The sequence below is a fragment of the Danaus plexippus genome, chromosome 23, assembly GCF_018135715.1.
Source record: "Danaus plexippus chromosome 23, MEX_DaPlex, whole genome shotgun sequence".
Lineage (NCBI taxonomy): Eukaryota > Metazoa > Arthropoda > Insecta > Lepidoptera > Nymphalidae > Danaus > Danaus plexippus.
This window is the reverse complement of record NC_083551.1, coordinates 1,547,299-1,568,282: the sequence shown is the minus strand read 5'-3', so window position 1 is coordinate 1,568,282 and position 20,984 is coordinate 1,547,299. Positions and strand designations below refer to the sequence as shown.

The following is a 20,984-nucleotide window of genomic DNA, read 5'->3' as shown; positions in this document are numbered from 1 at the left end:
CAATATTTTTTTATAAAACTGTTCGTGTTGCGCCATTGTTTTTTTTAGAAAAATCGAAAAATTTAGTTTTAAGGAGTAACATTAGCGTAAATTTTAGTTTTTATAAGGGTTTCACTGTTCTTAGTCTTTAAAATTCTTTAATAATGGTACGAAATGTCTCTGATCAAATAAAAATTTTGCGATCATGGTCGACGGTCAAACGAACTGATAGACTTAATGTGTTGTAATAAGATAATTAAATTCTTTTTAATCGATTTATATCGATGTATTTGTAAAAGATATTTTTTTTCACAAAAATGTAATAACCAATTTTTAGTCAGAATTATATTCTATACATAATCGTAAAGGATTTTCCAAAGAAAAACCATGATAATCACTTTAATTCCTTAATAAAATTATTTATTCTGAGTGTTTTATCTTAAATGTTTTATTAAATTAATCATCCATAGCAATTTTTCTGATAAAAATATTATTTATACATAATATGTACATATAACACACAAAATAATAGCCTTCAATAATATTTTTAGACACATTATAATTAAGTTATTATCATATTATGGAATAAATATTCTTAAAAGTTATGTCACAAATCCAGCACGTAATTCAAGAGCATGGTGAAAAAATATGAAGGGTAAAGATAAAATAAATTATTTAAAATATTAGATAATCAGGAACTTAAATTTCCCCTTCAAACATAATTACCCTTTTAATCTTATCTCCTGCTTTCTAATAATCTATATTAATGTTATCTGTTTATTCCAACAATCAACTTAATTTAAAATAATAAGAATTTTCATATATTATACAAATAAAAATAACATAACTCGTTCCTTTACTCTTCATTGTATGGCTTCATTCGCACTGGAATCTTGGAATATTCTGCCAATGTCAACGCACTGTGTGGAGGAAACGCGAAAAATTTTGTCCATCCCTTGCCTTATTTAACATCACTTCGAAAAGGATAGTCATACGTCACTTTCTCTATCCTTATAATTGTTCGAATACCAAAAGAAAAACAGAAGCGCTACACTCAGATTATGAAAACGGTTATTTAATAGAATTTTTTCCTTACATCGCTATCGATGGGATAAAATTAAAAAGGGATGCCCAATAAGCGAAGTTAAATATAATAAAAATAGTTTGACGGATAATGTAAAACATATTTTTTATATTATTTATATTTTATAAAATAATATAAAGAAAGTGCAAGTGATATGAGTAATAAAAAATGCTATCTTTATATTTTTTTTGGCAAGCATTATTAGTAAAAGATATGTTGATACATATATATATATATATATATATATATATATATATATATATATATATATATATATATCTTGTAATAAGTGCAAACTACAACAGCTTTAAAGGAAAGAGAACATAAATAAAGTTGTTTAAAACTGGCTGATTCATAAAAAAAAAAAATAGCAAATTGACAGTTAAAATTTTCTTCCTTCACTTTTTTGATATTTTGCGTTAAAATTTTTGAAACATGCACGGCCGATATGAAAAATTAAATCTATTTAGAGTGTGCAAGCATCAGATAAAATGAAATGGCGTTTCCGAAATTAAATGCTGACCAAGAAATGTCCTTGAAAGGGGTCAATCTCTACGGACCCTCTCTGGAGTCGAAATTCGATGAACTAAAATTTGAAATACTGCACAAAATCGACAAGGAGGTAACCGATTCCAAAAACGCAAGAGATTACATCTCGCAGAAATATGACGAGCTCTGTAACAAAATACAATATCTTACTGAGTTGGACGCTACCGTGTCGGGTTTTAGGAGCGACGTGAAAGCCATTGAGAAACAAATTATGGAGCTGGCATCTAGAGTTGATAGCATTGAAAAGAGAACCATCTGTAAGGAATGTCCGTCGCTTACACCTTCCATGTTAGGTGTTGCTAAATAAATTGTTTAAAAAAAAATACTTGTTTTTATCTGAAATATCTTACTGCAGCTAGTTTGGTAAATATTTTTAAAACCTCTCTCTCACCAGCAGGTATGTGTTGTATATAGATTAAATTTAACTTTCATATTTATAATATTGTTTTAACAAATCATCTTTCGACTTTTGTATGGTACTTAACTGAAGTCTACGGGAAAACCATTTTTATAAAATACTTAATAATTGAAAAGAATTGAAAATCTTTCTTCTTAAAACCCTACATTTATATACCTATTACTCTCTTAGGTAAGTATTTATAGTTCTAGTACTCATATTTAGTTGTACTAAAATCATTCCCAAGCAACACGGGCACAGTTTTTGGGAATAATGTTGCTAGTGATAAAATACACAATGGTTAGGGGAAAAAATAATGTTTAGTCGTTGATATTAAAATGATCAGCTTAAAAATACATTTGTCAATTATGTAACGAAAAATATTTAAATTTTTTACCAATCTATATAATTCGTAAATACATACCGGTTGGTTCCTTTTGAATTTTTATTATGGGTGCGGTAATCCGAGATTCAGCCCAGCATCATGATTTTAATGTAAACATAATCTGTACGTCTGTATTGCCATTATAATTAATATATATATATATATAATTTATATAATTTTAAACAATTAAGTTTTTACTTGAAAATTTGTTTGTTGACGAAGAAATTAAATCATGAATTATTTTTTAACAAACCGAGACATCAACGTTTCAGGAATTATCAAGTTATATGAATAATTTTTTAATGAAATTTCAATGTGGTGATAGTTAAATTTTCATTAACTTACAAGTTCAGTTACACAGATAATAGCAAAACGTGAAACATAAATAATGATATATTTTCTTAATGATATAATATTGCTTCCACTGTAATGTCTAATTTATATATAAAATTAAGCTGTCTAATTGAAAGATCTTCTCCTCCTGTACGGGTGACGTATAAACTGTATTAATAACTAATAGTGTACAAAATCTTAAACGATATAAAACATTTAATAAAATTTAATATTAACCAATATCGCATATACTAGTTACAATATACTACATTTTATGACTGACTATAATTTATTATGATACTCAATCATTGTAATTTTGTAATGGCAACATTTAAGTAGCAACTTGTATTTGAAAACTTTAAATACTGGCTTCAGCCATTCTGTGAGATAACTGGTAGTAACGCTGAGTATTAAAAATCAAGACTGAAACTATACCTCGAACAATATAGCAAATGATAGGATCAGAATAACACTCAGTTCCTCTAACAATGTTTATTTATACTCAGTATAAACACAAGGATTGTTTTTTTATGTAGAAACTAGCTGTTACCCGCGACTCCGTCTGCGTAGAAAAACAATAAGAAACAATGAAAAAACTTAAGCTCCGTATGCGCCGTGCTTCCCACTCGCACGTTATAATTTCGGGATGGGGATTCGAGATTTTGATGAAAAGTAACCTAAATTACTCCTTATTACATCAGCTACCTGCCAATAAAAGTCCCGTAAAAATCGGTCCAGCCATTTCAGTGATTAGCGGGAACAAACAGACAGGCGGACAAAAATGATAAAAAAAATTATTTTGGTGTATGTACCTTATACATATTAATATTCATGTAGTAAAAAACAGTTAAATCAATATTACAAACAGACAGTCCAATTTTATTTATTTGTATAGATTAAAAAACTTCAAATGTAAATAGCACAGGCTATAACGGTAGTGAGTGGTAAGGTTGTATTGTTTTAGCATGTGATTTTCTATTGTACAGGGTTTCAGGTAAAAGAATTTGAGCATAGTTACTGGTCTAACATTTTCTATCAACTCATTACAGCGCCGGGACTATTTAATAAGTTAGTTGTGTGAAAACATTATACAGGTCTATCCAAATCTTTTCGTTTCTTCATCTGCACAGTCTCAGTCAGCTAATGTACGCCTGCAATTAAGCTATAGGCTTCAATCAAAATGACATAATATTATTTGCTTCGTCCATTGTACATTTTTTTTTTATTGGGTTCATGGCGAACTGTCAAATTTAATGTAAATAATTTATGACAGCTAAATTTACAAACGCCATATTCACATATTCAAAGAGGTTGCACTGTGTATGGCCGAGAAGAGTAGTGGCTTAAGTTAAAATTGCATTTAAAATTGCAACGAGAAAGGAATTTACTTAAAGCTACGTAACTATCGTTTATACGCTGGCAAGAATCGAGTAGAAACAGGTCCGAGACCGGCGCAGGAATGGTGGTTAGTAAAGAAACTGGTAGAGATACAATATGGAGATTTTTCATGATATAATTAAACCTCAAAGATCAAAGCACTCGCTTTATTACGCTTATAACGTGTAAGTAAAAATACATCTCAAGTTACGAATAATACGAGCATCTGATCGAATAATAAATAAGGATAAAAACCACGAGGAATAAAAAATACGGTAATAATTTTGTTTAAATAAATTTAATTCCAACATTCTCCAAATCATAATAATAAAAAATATTGTCGCTGGAGAAAACATTAAAATACATTATACATCTAAAAACATCAACAGACAGACAGACAGTGTATAAATTAAATATTCCATATATATAAACTTGGTTTTAAATAGTATTGTATAATAAAAATGTATATACTTAATAATTCTACATCAAATATTTGTCATCGCGGATATTAAATGTTAATTCTAAAATAAATATTTGGCATTCTCAATTCACGCTTAAACCTAAATAAGTACGTATAGTTTGTTCAATGTTAGTAACAATGATTGTTAGACACAATCCGGACGTTACGCTAAACCTACACACTTAAAGTTTCGTAATAATTATATATGTCACCATTAAAATATCTGAACACATCTATTTTATTTAAAATACATAATAAAATAAAATATCTACATCGTTTAAAAAAAAATCTCATAGAAGTATTATTGTGTGAGTATTGATTACGCGCGTTTCCCGCCAAGTATGGTTTGAATCTGAGAGACGGTCTTCCCTTTGGTCTCTGGTATCAGGAAGAAAACGAAGAACACGCAAACTATCATGAAGCCGCTGAAGACCCAGAAGCAGCTGTAAATACCTATCATGTCCTTCAGCAACGGGAAGCACAGCGTCACTATGAAGACTAGACACCAGTTGGTTATAACGGCTATACCCGTAGCTGTTCCTCGGAACTCGATAGCGAACAGCTCGGACATCATCATCCAGGGTATCGGACCGAAGCCCAATGAAAAGGAAACGATGAACAGGACCAAGCAGACCAATGGCAGCCAACCAAACGTGCCAACATTGGCGCCGCTCTCCTGCAACTTGAAGTATGTGCCCAACACGATCAAACAGATGCCCATAATGATACAACTCTGGAGCAAGAGGATCCTCCTGCCGGCTTTTTCTATAAGCAATGACGAAATGTAAGTAGCTATGGTCTGCACCACGCCGACGATGATGGTGGCTATGACCGGCGGGATGTTGGAGCCGGCGGACTGGAAGATGTTGTTGGTGTAGAAGATGACGGCGTTGATTCCGCTGAACTGCTGGAAGAACATGAGGCCCAATGAACAGATCAGCGCCATCAGAGGAGCTCGCTGCGTCACCATGGAGAGGATGCCGGCGCTTTGACGGGAGGCTGTGTCGACCTGGGCGAAGAAAGTAATTATGAAAGTACATTTTTTTAACAATTTGATTGATTAAAGTAGAATAAAATTCGTCTTTATGAGCATAACTAGTAACAGCATATAAAATATCAATCCACTTATCTATATTTTATATATATATTTTTTATCCTTATTTACCTATTTTAGTTCAAACATTTAGTTCTGGATGGTATAGTGACCGAGTAAGTTTATTCTCTATGGTTACAATGGCCTTTTACTGTGATCATATAGCACCTCACTGATCTATGTTCGTCGTAGAATTCTACTCACATCTTTCTGCATCTCTTCCAGTTCTCCGCTGAGGTCGGCCAGGGGTCCTCTGAGCCAGCGGAGAGACCTCTCGGCGTCGCGACGACGGTTTTTACCTAGAAGGTACTGCGGCGTCTCCGGCATCCACCTGGAGGAGTAATAATTAATATTAATACGTTTTCAGGTCTCATAAAACAGAGTTTTTCAATTTGGCAAATGTTTGTGTATGTATACAACTATTTAGCAAATAGATTTGGCATATTGGATTCATTGAATCGTATGTACATAACCCGCAGCATAAAAGAAATAAACTTTATTATTGCTATATAAATTTTAGCACCTCAGTAACCAAAAACGTAACAATTAAAACATCTCTTTGCAATCTATTAGTCCGTCGAGTTAGTTTTTCTCAGGAGAGCAAGAAAAATATCTAACCTTTATTCACTGCCCCTAAAAAGAAATCAATAATATCTGAGCTCGACAGATCGCGAACAACTAACCAGAAAACGGCGATCAGTAAGACAGGAAACACAGCAGATATAATGGAGAGCGTCCTCCAATGGGTCCAACCGCCGACCACGAAGGTGAAGAGGATTCCTACAGTCAGGAAGAGCTGGAAAAAAGAGCCAAGCGAGCCGCGGATAGACGTCTCCGCTACCTCCCCTATGTACATGGGCGCGCACACGCATATACCACCTGCGGAACAGATTATTTATTATTGTATCGATCAATATTATATTATCATTCCATAATATTCCTCGGATGATAACTGGTGGTACAAATTTGCAACGTATATTTAAGTTTTATTAAAAAAAATAATTTGTACTGAGTAAGTGTTAACTTTCAACTTAATCATGAAAAATTTAATGATTTTCGAGAAAATTTTAAACATAAATATTAAGTTTGACTCAACGTTAAGGACACCGATAAGTTCTTATAAGACACCACTATCGGAAGAAACCAAAGTCATGAACATTTTTACAAACTAGATATACGTACCTGTTCCCAAACCAGCAAAAAATCTAGCAGCAATAAGCATCCCCGATCCATTAGCGAATATTGTGAGCAACCAGTTGATCAGAAACGGCAGAGACAGCATCAGAATCGTGGGTCGTCTTCCGAAGCGCTCGGCAGAAAAACCGACGGGTAAAGCGCTGATCGCTGCCCCAATTGCAAGGATAGACGACACTAATGAACCTGGTTAGGAATAATTAGTGTGAATAAGTAGACAAAAGGAGCAAAAGGCTATTAATACTATTCTTGGGTCTTCGGTACATAAAAAGATCTTTACAACTTATAGTTCCGATATTGATTGATAGTTTTACACGACTTTTAGTGTGCTCACAATCTTTTTCATCGCAACATGGGTATAAGACTTTTAAACAAGACACAGTTGTTCAAACAGCATTAAAACCTACTAAGTGTGCATAGCACTGGACAGTCAATATTTAATTAATCTTAAGTATATAAATCTCATTATTCTATCGCTAAATAGAAATCGTTTTTATTGTGGTTGGCTTTATCCGCCATTTTATTATTTGGTTTTAGATTTTATTTATTGCGATGTCGGAAGTCCATCCATTAAACTAGTGACGTTTTATCGGCGTATTTGTTGGCCTTGTGAGTCAATATGAAAAACAATTTTTTTTATTATCCTTACGATAAATTGTCGAAATATGTAGCGGATTCGAGAGTTACACACTGCTAACAAGTAACATTCAGGCGTTAATGGACACAAACTAAACTATTTTGTAAGTACTTATACGCTTAGGACTTGAAATTTTATACCGCTGAACAAAATTATTATATTTCAACTTAACGAACTTTTATATTTAGTACCGCCTACAACACGGCGTGCAGAGATTTACGGTCGAAAATACAATATTTTTCTTATCATGTGATCCCTGTCAACCTTCAGTGACGACATTCTGGCAGAGGTTACGTCTACGTCAGGGAAATGTAGGTGTGGCTTGAATTTATATGCGGCAATGGTCGGACGTTCAACATCACATAAACAAGTTATATAAAGAAATACTATGAAAATAGAATATGTACCGTATATACCGAATGATTCAGATTTAAGAAACAATTAGAGTGTTATGACCTGTCCGAAGAAGAGAAAATGAGAAGCTTGCGACTATTACGTCGTAACTGGTGATGGAGAAATTTATTTGGATTCAACAAAGAAACAGTTATGAATAGACGTGTCAATAGTGTTGTGTTTATAGAAAAAAAATTGTTAACACTTCTAAATAAAATATTCAAAAGTCTGTATGTGTGTGAGGATTACATTTTATAAATTTTTATATGTACTTACTATCTTTGGTGTTCAACAAAAAATCGGCTGGTTGGCCCAAAGCGTTGATCAATACGTCAGAGACATTGGCTTTCGATGTTTCATTGAGAAAGAATATGTCGATCTCTGTTAAATTCGTGGTAGTATTCTTCGGCGGTTGGAGCTGTGGGAGGGCTGGTGATGACCACGCCAAGATCGTACCAGCGGCCACTGCGCCGATAGAAGCTGAAAAAAATATCGATAAATATATCATTCGATTAATATAGAATGCAAAACATAACAAGGAGAGGACATGGTCTAGCGAGAATGCTAGTCAGTCAGTCAGTCAGTCAGTCAGTCAGTCAGCCAGTCGTTTTATATCTTGGACTTCTGTATTTCCGAACAAGAAACGAAAGATAACACAACCCTATACATACTCGTATATATCAGTTATAATACTACCATCCTTGTCAGTACGTTTCGATATGTCACAGAGTAAATTATTTAATTATAATCCAAAATTTAAACAACCTTTTCATTGTGACGTTATCATAATCTGTCACATAGATACAATTGTAGATCAACGTAACCTAGGAAACAGGTAATAAATCTTTAATAACCTAAGAGCAAAGATCGAGGAACATTAAAATTTTGTTAGTATCACAGTTGCCAAACGATGTAATATTTTGGCGGGTGACGTGTTTATGAATTTTTGTCATATAGTTAATTGTACAATACTAATTGAACAATCAAATTAATCAATGAGACATATATACATATAACATCGGAGAGAAACAAAATCGGAACCTTTTTTTTATGCGGTAATTGCGTAATAGTTAAAAAGTCCTATTAACTGCCTCTTGTAGTGTAGAGTTGATAGTGTATTTCTGTTTACAGATAGAGTACAAACCTGAGCTAAACTGACAATTAATTTATGATCTGTTTCGAGACAGTTTATTGCTCCCGGTCTATTTAAATGCAGTAAGCGAGCCAAATTCAATTTATATCCGTTCGTTTCGTGCGATTTGAACTGATTAATACACTAGGTCAATAGTGCAAAATTTTAATACTCTCACAATAATCATATAACGTTTTTCGGGTTCCATACTATAAAAGCAAAAATAACATTAAAGGTTTTAGTGTCTTTCCGGATGCTAAAGTTATGTTTAGAGCTTATTGTTGTTTTAAAAAAATCTATTTGGTGTATTTCGCATATTTTGATACACTCAAAAGAATGAAAACTCGCAGCAAGGCATCCGTTCACATAGAATCATTAAAATTAGCAGAAACGAAGGTCAATAGATGTGTTAGGTTTCGGGAAATCATTTAGTTTTCAGTAATATAGGAGTATTTTATTATAATTTCACATCGATCATTTTTATTTATTCGGAGATAGGATCATCGAAATGCAATACGGAATCCAAAAATAAAACCTATTCAAATTTTACTAGATAGTAACGAATGCGTGCCTACTAACGTAATTCGTATTGCATTGGCTTGCTGTTATGTTGTTGTGTGTGTGTGTGTGTGTGTGGTGTGTGTGTGTGTGTGTTTTTTTGTGTTTAGATTAAGTTTGGTGTTATTGTAATATATAACACACACAAGTCCAGTTGTTTCGGATAAAATAATAAAATTCATATTCAAATAAATTCAATTAAAATATTAAGAAAACTTTCTCATTATTATATTTCAGATAGCAATTCGTTCCCCAACTCTAGTTGCATGATTAAAAACTATTTACAAATAATATACAAAAGTAATTTAGAAGATATGTTTATATTTAAAAAAAATTTGCTTTATTTTCTCATTATCTGAATAGCCAAAGGATTTTCGTTTCGTATTCTTGCAAGGTAAAGGGATTAAAGGTCAAATTTGATAATTTGTCTGTTTGAGAGCTACCTTCGTTATTTCATCATCATACCTGCTACTGCGGCTATGTACTGGTTTAGTTTTCGAGTTTCTCCGCCCTTCTCCTGGACGGAGAGCATGTGCATCGTCGGCTTATCCATCCTTAGCTGTTATGACATCCTGAAACAAAAATACCGGCTATACAAGTGACAGTTTTACAAGTGACAATTTTAGTAACAGTCATGGATTAAACTCTCATATAGAAGAAACTTTTGAACGAAATAAATTAAATAATATATAGTGAAAATATTTTTCACTTCATCCGAACAGGGAAGTTCTGAAATATTATTCAACCTCTTTAAGCTGTCGCTACCTAAATAACGTCAAAGGAATAAATAGTTGTTATATTTTTTTTTTTGTCATATCAGACGAACGTGCAACATCATATTCCAATATGCGGTTCAAATTAATATCATCAAACGAACAAACAAAATATTTGTAATTTTAAAATCAAGACATAAATCCTATTTTTTATATCAAAATCAAATCTGTTCCTAGTCGAATAATACTCGATTTCTGTTATCTGTCTCACAAATCATGAGATAAACATTCGATGTTATCTCCCAAAAAACAGATAATATAATCATTTAACGGTGCCCTAACAGTTGTACTGTTGTGCGGTAATAAAAAAAAAACTATCTTATACTTAAGACAGATACTAAATCGGAATATGGTCTTATGGTACGAGTTCCAAAGATTGTCATTATATTGTAAGACATCCTGTGTCTTATGCCAACACATTTCAGCGCTCTACTAAGATTACTACCTTTAAAAATTACATTCAGTCTCTCATAGAGTAGTTCCCTGAAATTCCGTCCAAAGTGCTGTATGCTTAATGCAAGTTCGCGTCACACTACACACGGATCGCTAACGTTTTTCATTCAATTTTCGTACATTATAGTTGAAAATTAAATTAGGAATTATACGAGGAACGGGAAACGGTTTGTGTGTAGTGTGACGATGCCAACACGTGGTAAGGATACTAATTAAAAAGTTTTCACATATAAGTGGGTTCAGGATTTGTATTAATTACGTATTATTGATTGTTTTATACAAATAGAAATCTATACAAACATCTATTATTCTCATTAAGCAATATAATCTCTGTGGACACCAGCATACAAAGTGTGTAATCGCTAATCCAACACTAGCTGTAATAAAATAAAGCCAGATACACATCATAGTAGGCTTAGTGTTTCGACATTAAAGAAATAAAAACATAAAAAAATCTTAATACAGATTTTAAATGAGACGCAGTTTACCGAACTACAGATAATATAATAAGATCTAAGTTCATTTATAATTCTCGTCTTTTTCTTCTTTACTGAAATACGATTGATCTAAAAAACTCTGAATAAGTTACAATATATATACATATAATATAGGCTAAGGTCACATATCTGGCTGAATTGAGTGATTCCACGAAAAAGCAACAATGAATATTGAAGCCGTAGAATGTTTTATATTAAATACATAACGTAACCATTATAATGAAAATAAAGGAAAATTTTATTAAAAAAATATTTTTTTCTTCGATAAAATATCACGGTATTGTAATCTCAACTTTATCATTGCGCAAGGTCACGTGCTAATGGCGCTAATTATTTTCAAAGAATACATATATTTTGAAAATGTACCTATGAAAATATATCATGAATTTTTTGAGATTTATTGTCAATCAATAATAATCTATTTCCATTATGAGATGTGGACTGTCAGAGTTGAAATTAAACAACGTACTAAATATCAATGTCAGTGTCAATGAAAAGTAACCTAATAATTACGATCGCTCCATGAAACAGGTACAAGTTATCATCATCATCATCTTCATCATCATCATCATCAGCACATCGGAGCCCACTGCTGAGCAAAGGCCTCTTCTCACATGGAGACGGTTAGAGCATTAATCACCACGCTTGCTCAAGACGGGTTGGCGATTTCAATCTTATAATTTGAAACTATAAGTCCAGGTTTCCTCGCGATGTTTTCCTTCATCATCTGTCAGTGGTGTCTAAATACTCTTATAAAGTACATATCAAAAGATCACATTGGTACTCGCCAGGTTTCGAACCCGCGCCTTCACGTGTGAGAGTCGGGCCTTTAATTTACAGGCCACCACGACAAGTTATGTCAAGTAAGATTATTTTTTAACAACATCAAAGTCAAAATCAAAAATTCGAAACAACGATATTTAGTATTAAAATTATGTTTAATATCATAGTTATTTAGTTGATCGTACGTAGTGACAAGTCAAATCCTTAATGAGACGTAATGTTGGTGACGAACGAATAATCAGTAACCGAGTCATTCAATTTAAAATTTAACGTGACGTTAGAATTAAATTGGGTTCAATAGATTTTATTATAACATGATCGATACGTTAGTTTATTACAACATCCTTGAAAATATCAGAGAAGGTTTGGCCAAATAAATATATATATATTTTTAATATTTTTTGACTGCTCTTTAAACTATTACTAACTATTTACTGTTGCTTCTCTCGACGTTATATAGCCTTAATATATACCTTAAAATGACGTTTTTTTCTCATGCCGACAATGATATTGTTTTGTTGCGTAGAAACCAGTAACTTTAAGACGAGTTTGAATCGTCACACGATATTTTACGTTATAGTATGACGTTAGTTATTGAACGACAAACGGGTAACGCTTCGTATGTAGTTTCGTAATGAAAATTTGTACTAAGCTTATTGCTTATATGTTTTCTTGTTTGTTTTATTTGAAAATTTAATATTAGGTATTGTTTTTTTTTGTACGTTTTGTCATATTTGGATACAATCTTGCTAATGGAAGAAATATGAAAGATGTTGTCAGTTAATTTTTTTTTATTTCTAAACTATAATTATAATCGTCATAAATAAATAAAATGAGAGTGCATGTTTGTTATATTGTCTATTGGTCTGGTTTAACTCTGTAACGACTGGACCGATCTCTGACGGGACTTTCACTAGCAGATATATATATATATATATATGAGGCTAGGGCGTTTTTGGTTTAGGATTTTTATTTTATTAATATAAATGAAAAAAAAACCCTAACGAAGTCGCCGGCAAAGCTAATACAGTATATATATTTTGCCAAGAATATTATGAAGCACCAGTGATAACAATCTTAAATATCAAAACTGTGATAATGTATTGACAAGTGATGGTTGACCTTGGCTCTGACTGTTGCTACTTGTATGAAGACGTAAAAATATATTTTTTTTTTCTGCAAAAAAATTGTCTGCCAAAAGGACTATAGGTAAAAATATAATTCTCGTTAACGATTTTTTAATTCCTATTCACACATGGCTGTTCGAAAATTCAAATATTCAGCTCTACTTAAAAAAAGAACACTATAAGTAGCCAGTGTTATTTTAAAAAAAAGGTTTTATGTAAATGTTATTTTTTTTTTTATAATTGTCAATCGTAAATCCTACATGTGAAGTGTTGGGCTTAATCTAATCCACCAGTAGTATCTCCGATACCATTTACGACTTGGTCATAATCTTTATCACCGAGATTATGATTACTGGCTACTGTATTAATAAATCCTTTAAAACCTGGATTTATGTTACACTCCACTTGCAATGTTAAAAAAAGCGTATTTAATTTTTACGCGTCTTTTTGTTATAATTTTTTTACTTCTTTTATTTTATAAAAAAATTACAGATTCCTTTCTATTAATTTAATGTTTACTCTTTAATTTTATGCTAAATAAGTTTGTAAAGTATATATATATATATACAGTATGAGAGAGTTGGTGTTTTTCTTCATAAGGAAAAAACTAAGCTTTGTACTTAAGTTGTAAAAGTCTGGTGATTCAACCTTAAAATAGATATCCATTGACAAAATTAAGAACTCTAAATAAAAAAACCTTTCACATAATGTTGATTAATTGACACCGACACCTTACTTCACTGTATAACACTTACTTATTTCATACAACTGATAAAAATAACCCAATATACGGAACCCTTCGTACTTAGTTACATTTCTAATTTAAAACTGGCAGCTGTAATAATTTTTTTTTTAATTTAAGTAAATTGATTTAATAATCGAACAAAAATTTTAAAAAAGTTTTTATAGGGTTTATCAAAATTTCGTAGCTAAACTGGTAAATCTACGAAAAAAGAATGGGATTTACGGCATTCATTTAAAGATCACTAAGAAAAGCTTGTCCGCGACTTGTTATTTTTAAATCCAATAAAAATGCATATGAATTTATTAATGAACTGAACATCATTTAGAATTTATGAATATAAAACGTACTGTTTTGTAAATATATAAAATGTAGGTCTCATAAAAACATTCTATCGAGAGGTTCGCGGTAAAACTATACGCATTAATAAATATCACACGCTATTGTAAATAAACGACGTTTAATTTAAAACTCTATTTCGTCCAATTTGAGAATAGGTCCTTATGATACATGAAACATTCTCTGTTAGTGAGGAAGTAATTCATTCCGTTACGAATTCACCTTAATCGTTCAAGGTGACCAATTAAACGCACATCATTATTGACAGACCTCCCCTCCCTAATTGACATATGATCAATTTGACGTAATAAATCGAGCGTGTTGCCATAAAAACAATACTGCTTCTACATTTTAAAATATGTATGTAATGTAATATTTATTTCAAAGTTTTATTATAAATAAAAAATATCGATTAAATTATAAATTTGACATATCAATTTCACAAATAATATGCATACTTTTTATTGTTTCTTTTTTTTTAATAGAAATAATGATTTATATAAGGACATTAGGACCTGGAAAATGCTAGTCACTAAGAATATATTTCATCTGTGAACATTTAGATGATTTTATTATGGGATTATTTGTCAGAGAATTTTTTTTTTTTGTCACTCCTTGAAATCAATATGGGCCCAATTTCAACACTGCTATCAATCCCTAGCATAAACAAAAAGATACATAATCAGTGTCCAAAAATAAATATACTTTGATAACAACATTCGCTATCGTTATGTAAATGTTAACCAACAATAAATAATAGAGGTTATGTTTTTAATTTAGAAACTTATGCACGTGATAATATCAATAAATATAGGTTTATGAATGAAAAATTTGAAATTTTCATACGTAGCGTGATGGAAACTTATAGTAAAGATACATTTTCATGTCTCAGCAATCGAACACATTTCACTTACTTAATTTAATTAGTTTTATGAATCAAAAACTGAAAACACTTCGTATTTAGTTTTCTGATACAAACTTGATGTAAGGATTAAGGATACTAAGCTACGCAAATTTATTAAATTAATATGCACTCGTATATTTAGAGCAAATATTTAATAATTTTTCATAAAAAAATTTTAAATAAGCAATTATTAATGAGATCTAAGACTTTCGAGAGCATTCATTAAGTTTTATTTTAAGGAATTATTAATGTTGAATATACCTACACATAATAAAAAGTTATTTGAATTAATTCACGGAAAAAGTCTAATGATTTACACAATTTGTGACAATCGCTAAGATAACGGTGACATTAGTTAAGATATTGGTTTATTTATTTAAAAATGACATTGAAAAATTTATTTATATTTAACATCGTGAGATTTCACACAGATAGTTATTAATGAAGCGAATGAATGAGTCCAGCGGAACAAAATAAACTTTGAAAACACTTTCTAATATACAATTCGTTTACCGTCATTCACATATACATTTTTTTTATTGTCGTCATCAAAACTAAACTAAAATAAAAAATCAGAATAAACTGTTAAAAGTATGAAAATAACAATTTTCCGAAATGTCTGACTTGTCTATACATTTCGTAAAAAGATATTTTTCTTATATTATAAAAGATAATAATATAATTATTAATTATTAAACGAAACTACAGGTTATATGAACATAGATTACAAATAAATTTAAAAAAGCAATAAATTATTTTATATTTGATTCCTACTTTTTCAAAAAGATTACCTTAAATCTAAATAACGTGACTTTCTTTACAAAATTAAATAAATCTATAAATAAAATATATATATTTTTTAATATAGCAATACAAGATAAGTAGTAGCAACAAAACAAAGATTACCAAAACAATGTTAATATAAATGTCATGACCTTAAAAATATCTTAAATATCTATCTTTAATCTAACCATTTGCATCTATTAACACTAGTTTCTATATAGTCGGTGTAAATATTTATTGAACTTTTGCCAAATATATTAACATTAAACTATAAATATACATTTGTATGTTTTTGTATCTCACCCTAACACGTGAAGATCTGTGCTGCATTATTCCAATACATTCTTATTCACAAATTTAATATCTACAGTCATTTTGTTTAATTTATTCTATGCTTTAAAATCTTAAACATTTCTGTAACGTGTATGTTTATTTAAGTAATTTTTTTTTTGTTAAAAATTTGACACATTAAAAACGGCTGACACTTCCATCTTTTTGGTTATTGGCGCCTTTTTAATTGTAAAGCGGTGTTGCTATATGGCAATTAATTTACTATTTTGATTTCAAAAATATTATTAATGTAATAAAAATATTTTTTTCTTATAAAATTCGTAATTATCATATCTTTATAACTCTGAGTTTCAATAGTTTTAATCTTTTTTTTCTTAGGAATGTTATTAAATGCGGTTCTATCACGTTTCAATATATAACCGCATCGGGATTCGTATGTCAATAAAGGCTCAATAACACTTATTCCATTACGACAAACAACTTTTTCATGTTACTTCTCTTATGAGTTTTTTTAAAGGAAATAGGTTTTTTGTCACACAGTTCTATATGAAGAGATATAGGATTTTATTTAGTGTTCGAACAAATATTATATAATAAATCTTACATCTGTTTCACTTAGGTAACTATTTTTATCATATATATACTTTTATAAATTACATTTATTCTCAATATTTTAAATGAAACTAATATATTTTCGGATATACTACGCGGTTATATATTATATATCCGAAAATATATAAGTTTCATTTAAATGAATAAAACTCGCGAAATTCTTAGATCTCATTATGTTATATTATTTATAATTCATTCTGATCATAGCACCTTATAAGTCGCAAAGGAAATACGAGACAATTAGTCACTGGGGAACGAGAACACATGTAGGTTAAATACAAAGACTACGTGTATGTCGAGGGAATATTGACTGTTTACTTCGTAATCAACACTTACCATAAGTTTTCCATCGTAAAACTAAATACGAACAGTTTTGGGTCTTTCATTGATTCATCTATGTCGATACTGTTTGACTGTTCGTAGTGTGGAAAGGTTTTTAAATGAAAAACTATTAACTGTCTGTTTTAGGTTTTGCCAATATAATTTGTGGTAAGTACATAACCAGGTGACCGGTCACGATCAACTATCACGAATAGATATCATATTTTACATATGGTTACACGAAATTGAATGTAAGCTAATATTTAAATAAATGTTACAGTTTGTCATTATTTACGTCCATACAATTATATATATATATATAAAGTTCTTTCACACATAAACTACTAAACGAATTTTGATGATACTTTACAGTAATATAGCGTAGACATAAGAAAAGGACGTAATTTATCCCGAAATTCTGTGTAGTTACCGCAGGATCAAAGCATAATAGTGGAGTTATGAATTAAGTAAATTGATTCAGACAATAGATGTCGCTGATGATTTGTTACCATATCTTGTTTTAACATAATTTATATTTTTTTCTCGGAGCTTTCTACAGACGTCCACTCGGACAACGCCACAGGGAAATACTAGTATATTTAAGTCAGAGACAATCTACAATTTTATTAAATGTATTAAAAATTGTGATAAAATATGCTCATACCTAGTTTATATCGAGACAGGAATGTTTTCTTAGAAATTAATTTATTTTGTATGGTTTTTTTATCTCAATATTTCTTACGGTGACGTCGGTTCGACCTTGAATTGACCTCTGTCATCATTGGTGGCACAATTAACATCTATCGACGCAGGTAACTCTACATACATTTGTGAAGGACTATTCTCCGCCCACGCCTTCGTTTGTTTTAAAAAATTTCTAGTTCAACTTGACCTCCGTTGTCTTAAGTGAGATTCTAACTGTAGTCGAGTCAAAATCTAAGAGTTAATCCGGAACATATATATATATATATATGTTCCGGATTATATATATATAAGGAAGAAAATTTAAGGGGTTCATATTTTTGTATATACGTATACTACATATTTGAATGAACGAATGATTTTTTTTTTACGTCACAAACAGACTTTAAATTTTATGTATATAAATACTTCTGGACTATTACATTCGTATGGAATCTGTAAAAATATAACGATTTTGTTTCAATGCATATAGCTACATACGAATTAATTTATTTTTCAAACCCAAACAAAGATTAAAAGGTTTTTTATCTTATTATTTAATTTATCGCTTAAATAGATTTATCATTTACATAAAATAATTAAGATTAAATCTAATCAATTATAAAAAAAAAAAAAAAATTAATTTTTAAAAGTCAATGCATGCTAGTGTCTTACATTATTTTTTTTTTTTTTTAAACAGTAGAAAACAAGATTGACATTTAATAATCTTAACTATATATCATGGTAATATTATAACAGTATCATAATCATATCATAAAGACTACCGAACACTGTCATAATGATGGTTAAAAGCGACATCTTCAATAGACATTATAAAAAAAGTATTTAATTGGTTATAGAAAGAAATATCAATACTAACATTTAAAAGGGTACTAATTTATATATACTGGCAATACAGAAGTACCTGTAATTTCTATTTGAATAAATACTATTTTTATAAAATTATTTACTGTAAAGTTCTACAGTATTTTCAACAGTTATAAAATAATATAAAAAAAATTGCTTTATAAAATAAACACAATTTATAAGTGTTTTTACAGTCCTCTCAACATTTGCATGAAATAAAAAAAGACCTTTCGACTTTGTCCTTACTGTTCGTAAATTAAAAAAAAAACAACATAATTTATCTATATAACAAATTAACTTGACCTAAATATATAATATTCAATTAAAATTCATTGTTTGAATTTAAATCAAATAGTAATAAATAGTTTTGATTTAAATAATTCATCAAAAGTCAGGGTATTGTAAGCGAAATATGTTAAAATGCGGGTAGAACGCTGTTCAACTAATAATGAATAGAAAAACGTATTATTCACAAAGAAAAAATATATGTTAAAGAGCAATATAATAATAACATGAAGTTAAATTAATCTTATTTTTTTTTTTTATAATTCTATAAGTATGTTTTAATATATAAAAAATTATATTTAATTAAAAATATACAATACTCACCAGTACCAAGAAAACGGATAACTAATAATAATAAATGCACATTTAATTTATATATATATTTTTTTTAAATTACGTAACGCACATTGGCTAGCCGCTAGCGCATGGATTGAACGAGCGCACAGCTTACACGCCGGATTTTGGAACACTAACCAAATATATCGCCGGCGTATTGTCGAGAGCTCGCCAACGTCCTCTGTTTAAAATTACCTCCATATTTATTTTTTACAATCGAAGAAATTCATTATCGCCAATAACGAGCAAGGTTCAAAAGTTACAGCCTATAATTATTGAAAGAGTATGTATGCAATTTTTGATGTAAATTTTAAAACGATTATGATCGATCTACTGCATAACATACGAGTTGCAACAGTCTTACAAAAGTATTTATTTTATTTTTAAAATACACTTGACCGTGAAATATTCCTGCCAACAATTTTTTCTTATAATAAGCGGGACAGATGTAAACAATTTGATTTGAACACTGAATAAATGTGTATTCTTTATGCATTTTCAGGTCATATAAAAACTACTTGGTAAAAGAATAAAAAAACGTGTGTTTCTCTAACGTTTGTTTTATTTTTAGATATACATTAGCCAATATTTAGGTGTTATCAGCTGAAACTGTGATTACGCTGAAGCGAGCGTTTGCCAGTATATATTATATAATTACGAAAAATCACTTTAGTTAGATAACGCGTGTTTAGAACGAAAATAGGAAATGTCATAATCTGTGACGTCACATTCGTTTGTTTTGTTACGTCTCAAGAAATACGTTTGTAATAATATTAAAATAGTTGTCTATCTTTATATATTTATTTTTGTTTTGATTAAAAAAAAGATATTTATATGTTTAAATTCATATGAATTATGAATATTTAAAATTTTGTCTATATATTATAGCCTGGCCATTGAATTCTTATTATTAATATTTCTTTCTCATGATCCAAAATTAATTAAGATGTAATAATTTTCTAGTATGACAACATTTTATTAGATGTCTCGAAATTTGATCAACGAAAAAACATTGAAACTAACATGAACTAACACATAACTACAACAATAAACGCTACAAATTCTTTGACTACAGCCTCACAGAGAACTTGCACTGTTCTCTATAGACAATATTTAACTATGTTTACGTCGTTACACTACCTACATACGAACCGTTTCTCGTTTCTTGTTCAACAAACTACGTTAATACTACAATATAAGAAGAGTTTATATGAAAAACTTTAAACTTGTCCTAATCATCATCATCATCATCATCATCAGCCTATCGGAGCCCACTGCTGAGCAAAGGCCTCTTCTCACATGGAGAAGGTTAGAGCATTAATCACCACGTTTGCTCAAGACGGGTTGGCGATTTCAATCTTATAATTTGAAATTATAAGACCAGGTTTCTACAAGATGTTTTCCTTCACCGTCTTTCAGTGGTGTCTAAATACTCTTAGAAAATACATATGACTCGGAGAGGATCACATTGTTACTTGCCAGGTTTCGAACCCGCAACCTCACGTATGAGAGACGGGCCTTTTAACCTCCAGACCACAACGACTCCAGGTCCTAATCATATTGTCAGTTGAACTTTTTTGCACAGCCTTTTTTGAAATTCATAATGACATTTCCTAACT

At 30.3% G+C, this 20,984-nt stretch overlaps 2 protein-coding genes across 2 annotated transcripts; one reads left to right on the top strand and one right to left on the bottom strand.

Moving 5' to 3' along the window:
- Nucleotides 1–1,426: 1,426 nt before the first annotated feature.
- On the top strand, nt 1,427–1,999 carry LOC116774805 (uncharacterized). The gene has a single exon (XM_032667569.2). The coding sequence runs from the start codon at nt 1,560–1,562 to the stop codon at nt 1,917–1,919; it is 360 nt and encodes a 119-aa protein (XP_032523460.1). The 5' UTR covers nt 1,427–1,559; the 3' UTR covers nt 1,920–1,999.
- Nucleotides 2,000–4,383: 2,384 nt separating this feature from the next.
- On the bottom strand, nt 4,384–19,512 carry LOC116774797 (facilitated trehalose transporter Tret1-like). The gene is made up of 7 exons (XM_032667557.2): nt 19,354–19,512; nt 10,037–10,143; nt 8,158–8,361; nt 6,840–7,037; nt 6,341–6,536; nt 5,862–5,988; nt 4,384–5,573 (listed from the first exon to the last, which is right to left on the bottom strand). Exons 2-7 carry the CDS (start codon nt 10,122–10,124, stop codon nt 4,884–4,886), a joined length of 1,503 nt encoding a protein of 500 aa, XP_032523448.2. The 5' UTR covers nt 10,125–10,143; nt 19,354–19,512; the 3' UTR covers nt 4,384–4,883.
- Nucleotides 19,513–20,984: the final 1,472 nt, after the last annotated feature.

Bases quoted from the DNA above. Each gene is read 5' to 3' on its own strand.
- LOC116774805 (XM_032667569.2), top strand. From the start codon at position 1,560: ATGGCGTTTCCGAAATTAAATGCTGACCAAGAAATGTCCTTGAAAGGG.
- LOC116774797 (XM_032667557.2), bottom strand. From the start codon at position 10,124: ATGGATAAGCCGACGATGCACATGCTCTCCGTCCAGGAGAAGGGCGGA. The intron at 6,537-6,839 runs GTACGTATATCT...TCTGTTCCGCAG, and splicing joins TTTTGCTGGTTTGGGAACAG to GTGGTATATGCGTGTGCGCG. The intron at 5,574-5,861 runs GTGAGTAGAATT...TTCTTCGCCCAG, and splicing joins TGGAAGAGATGCAGAAAGAT to GTCGACACAGCCTCCCGTCA.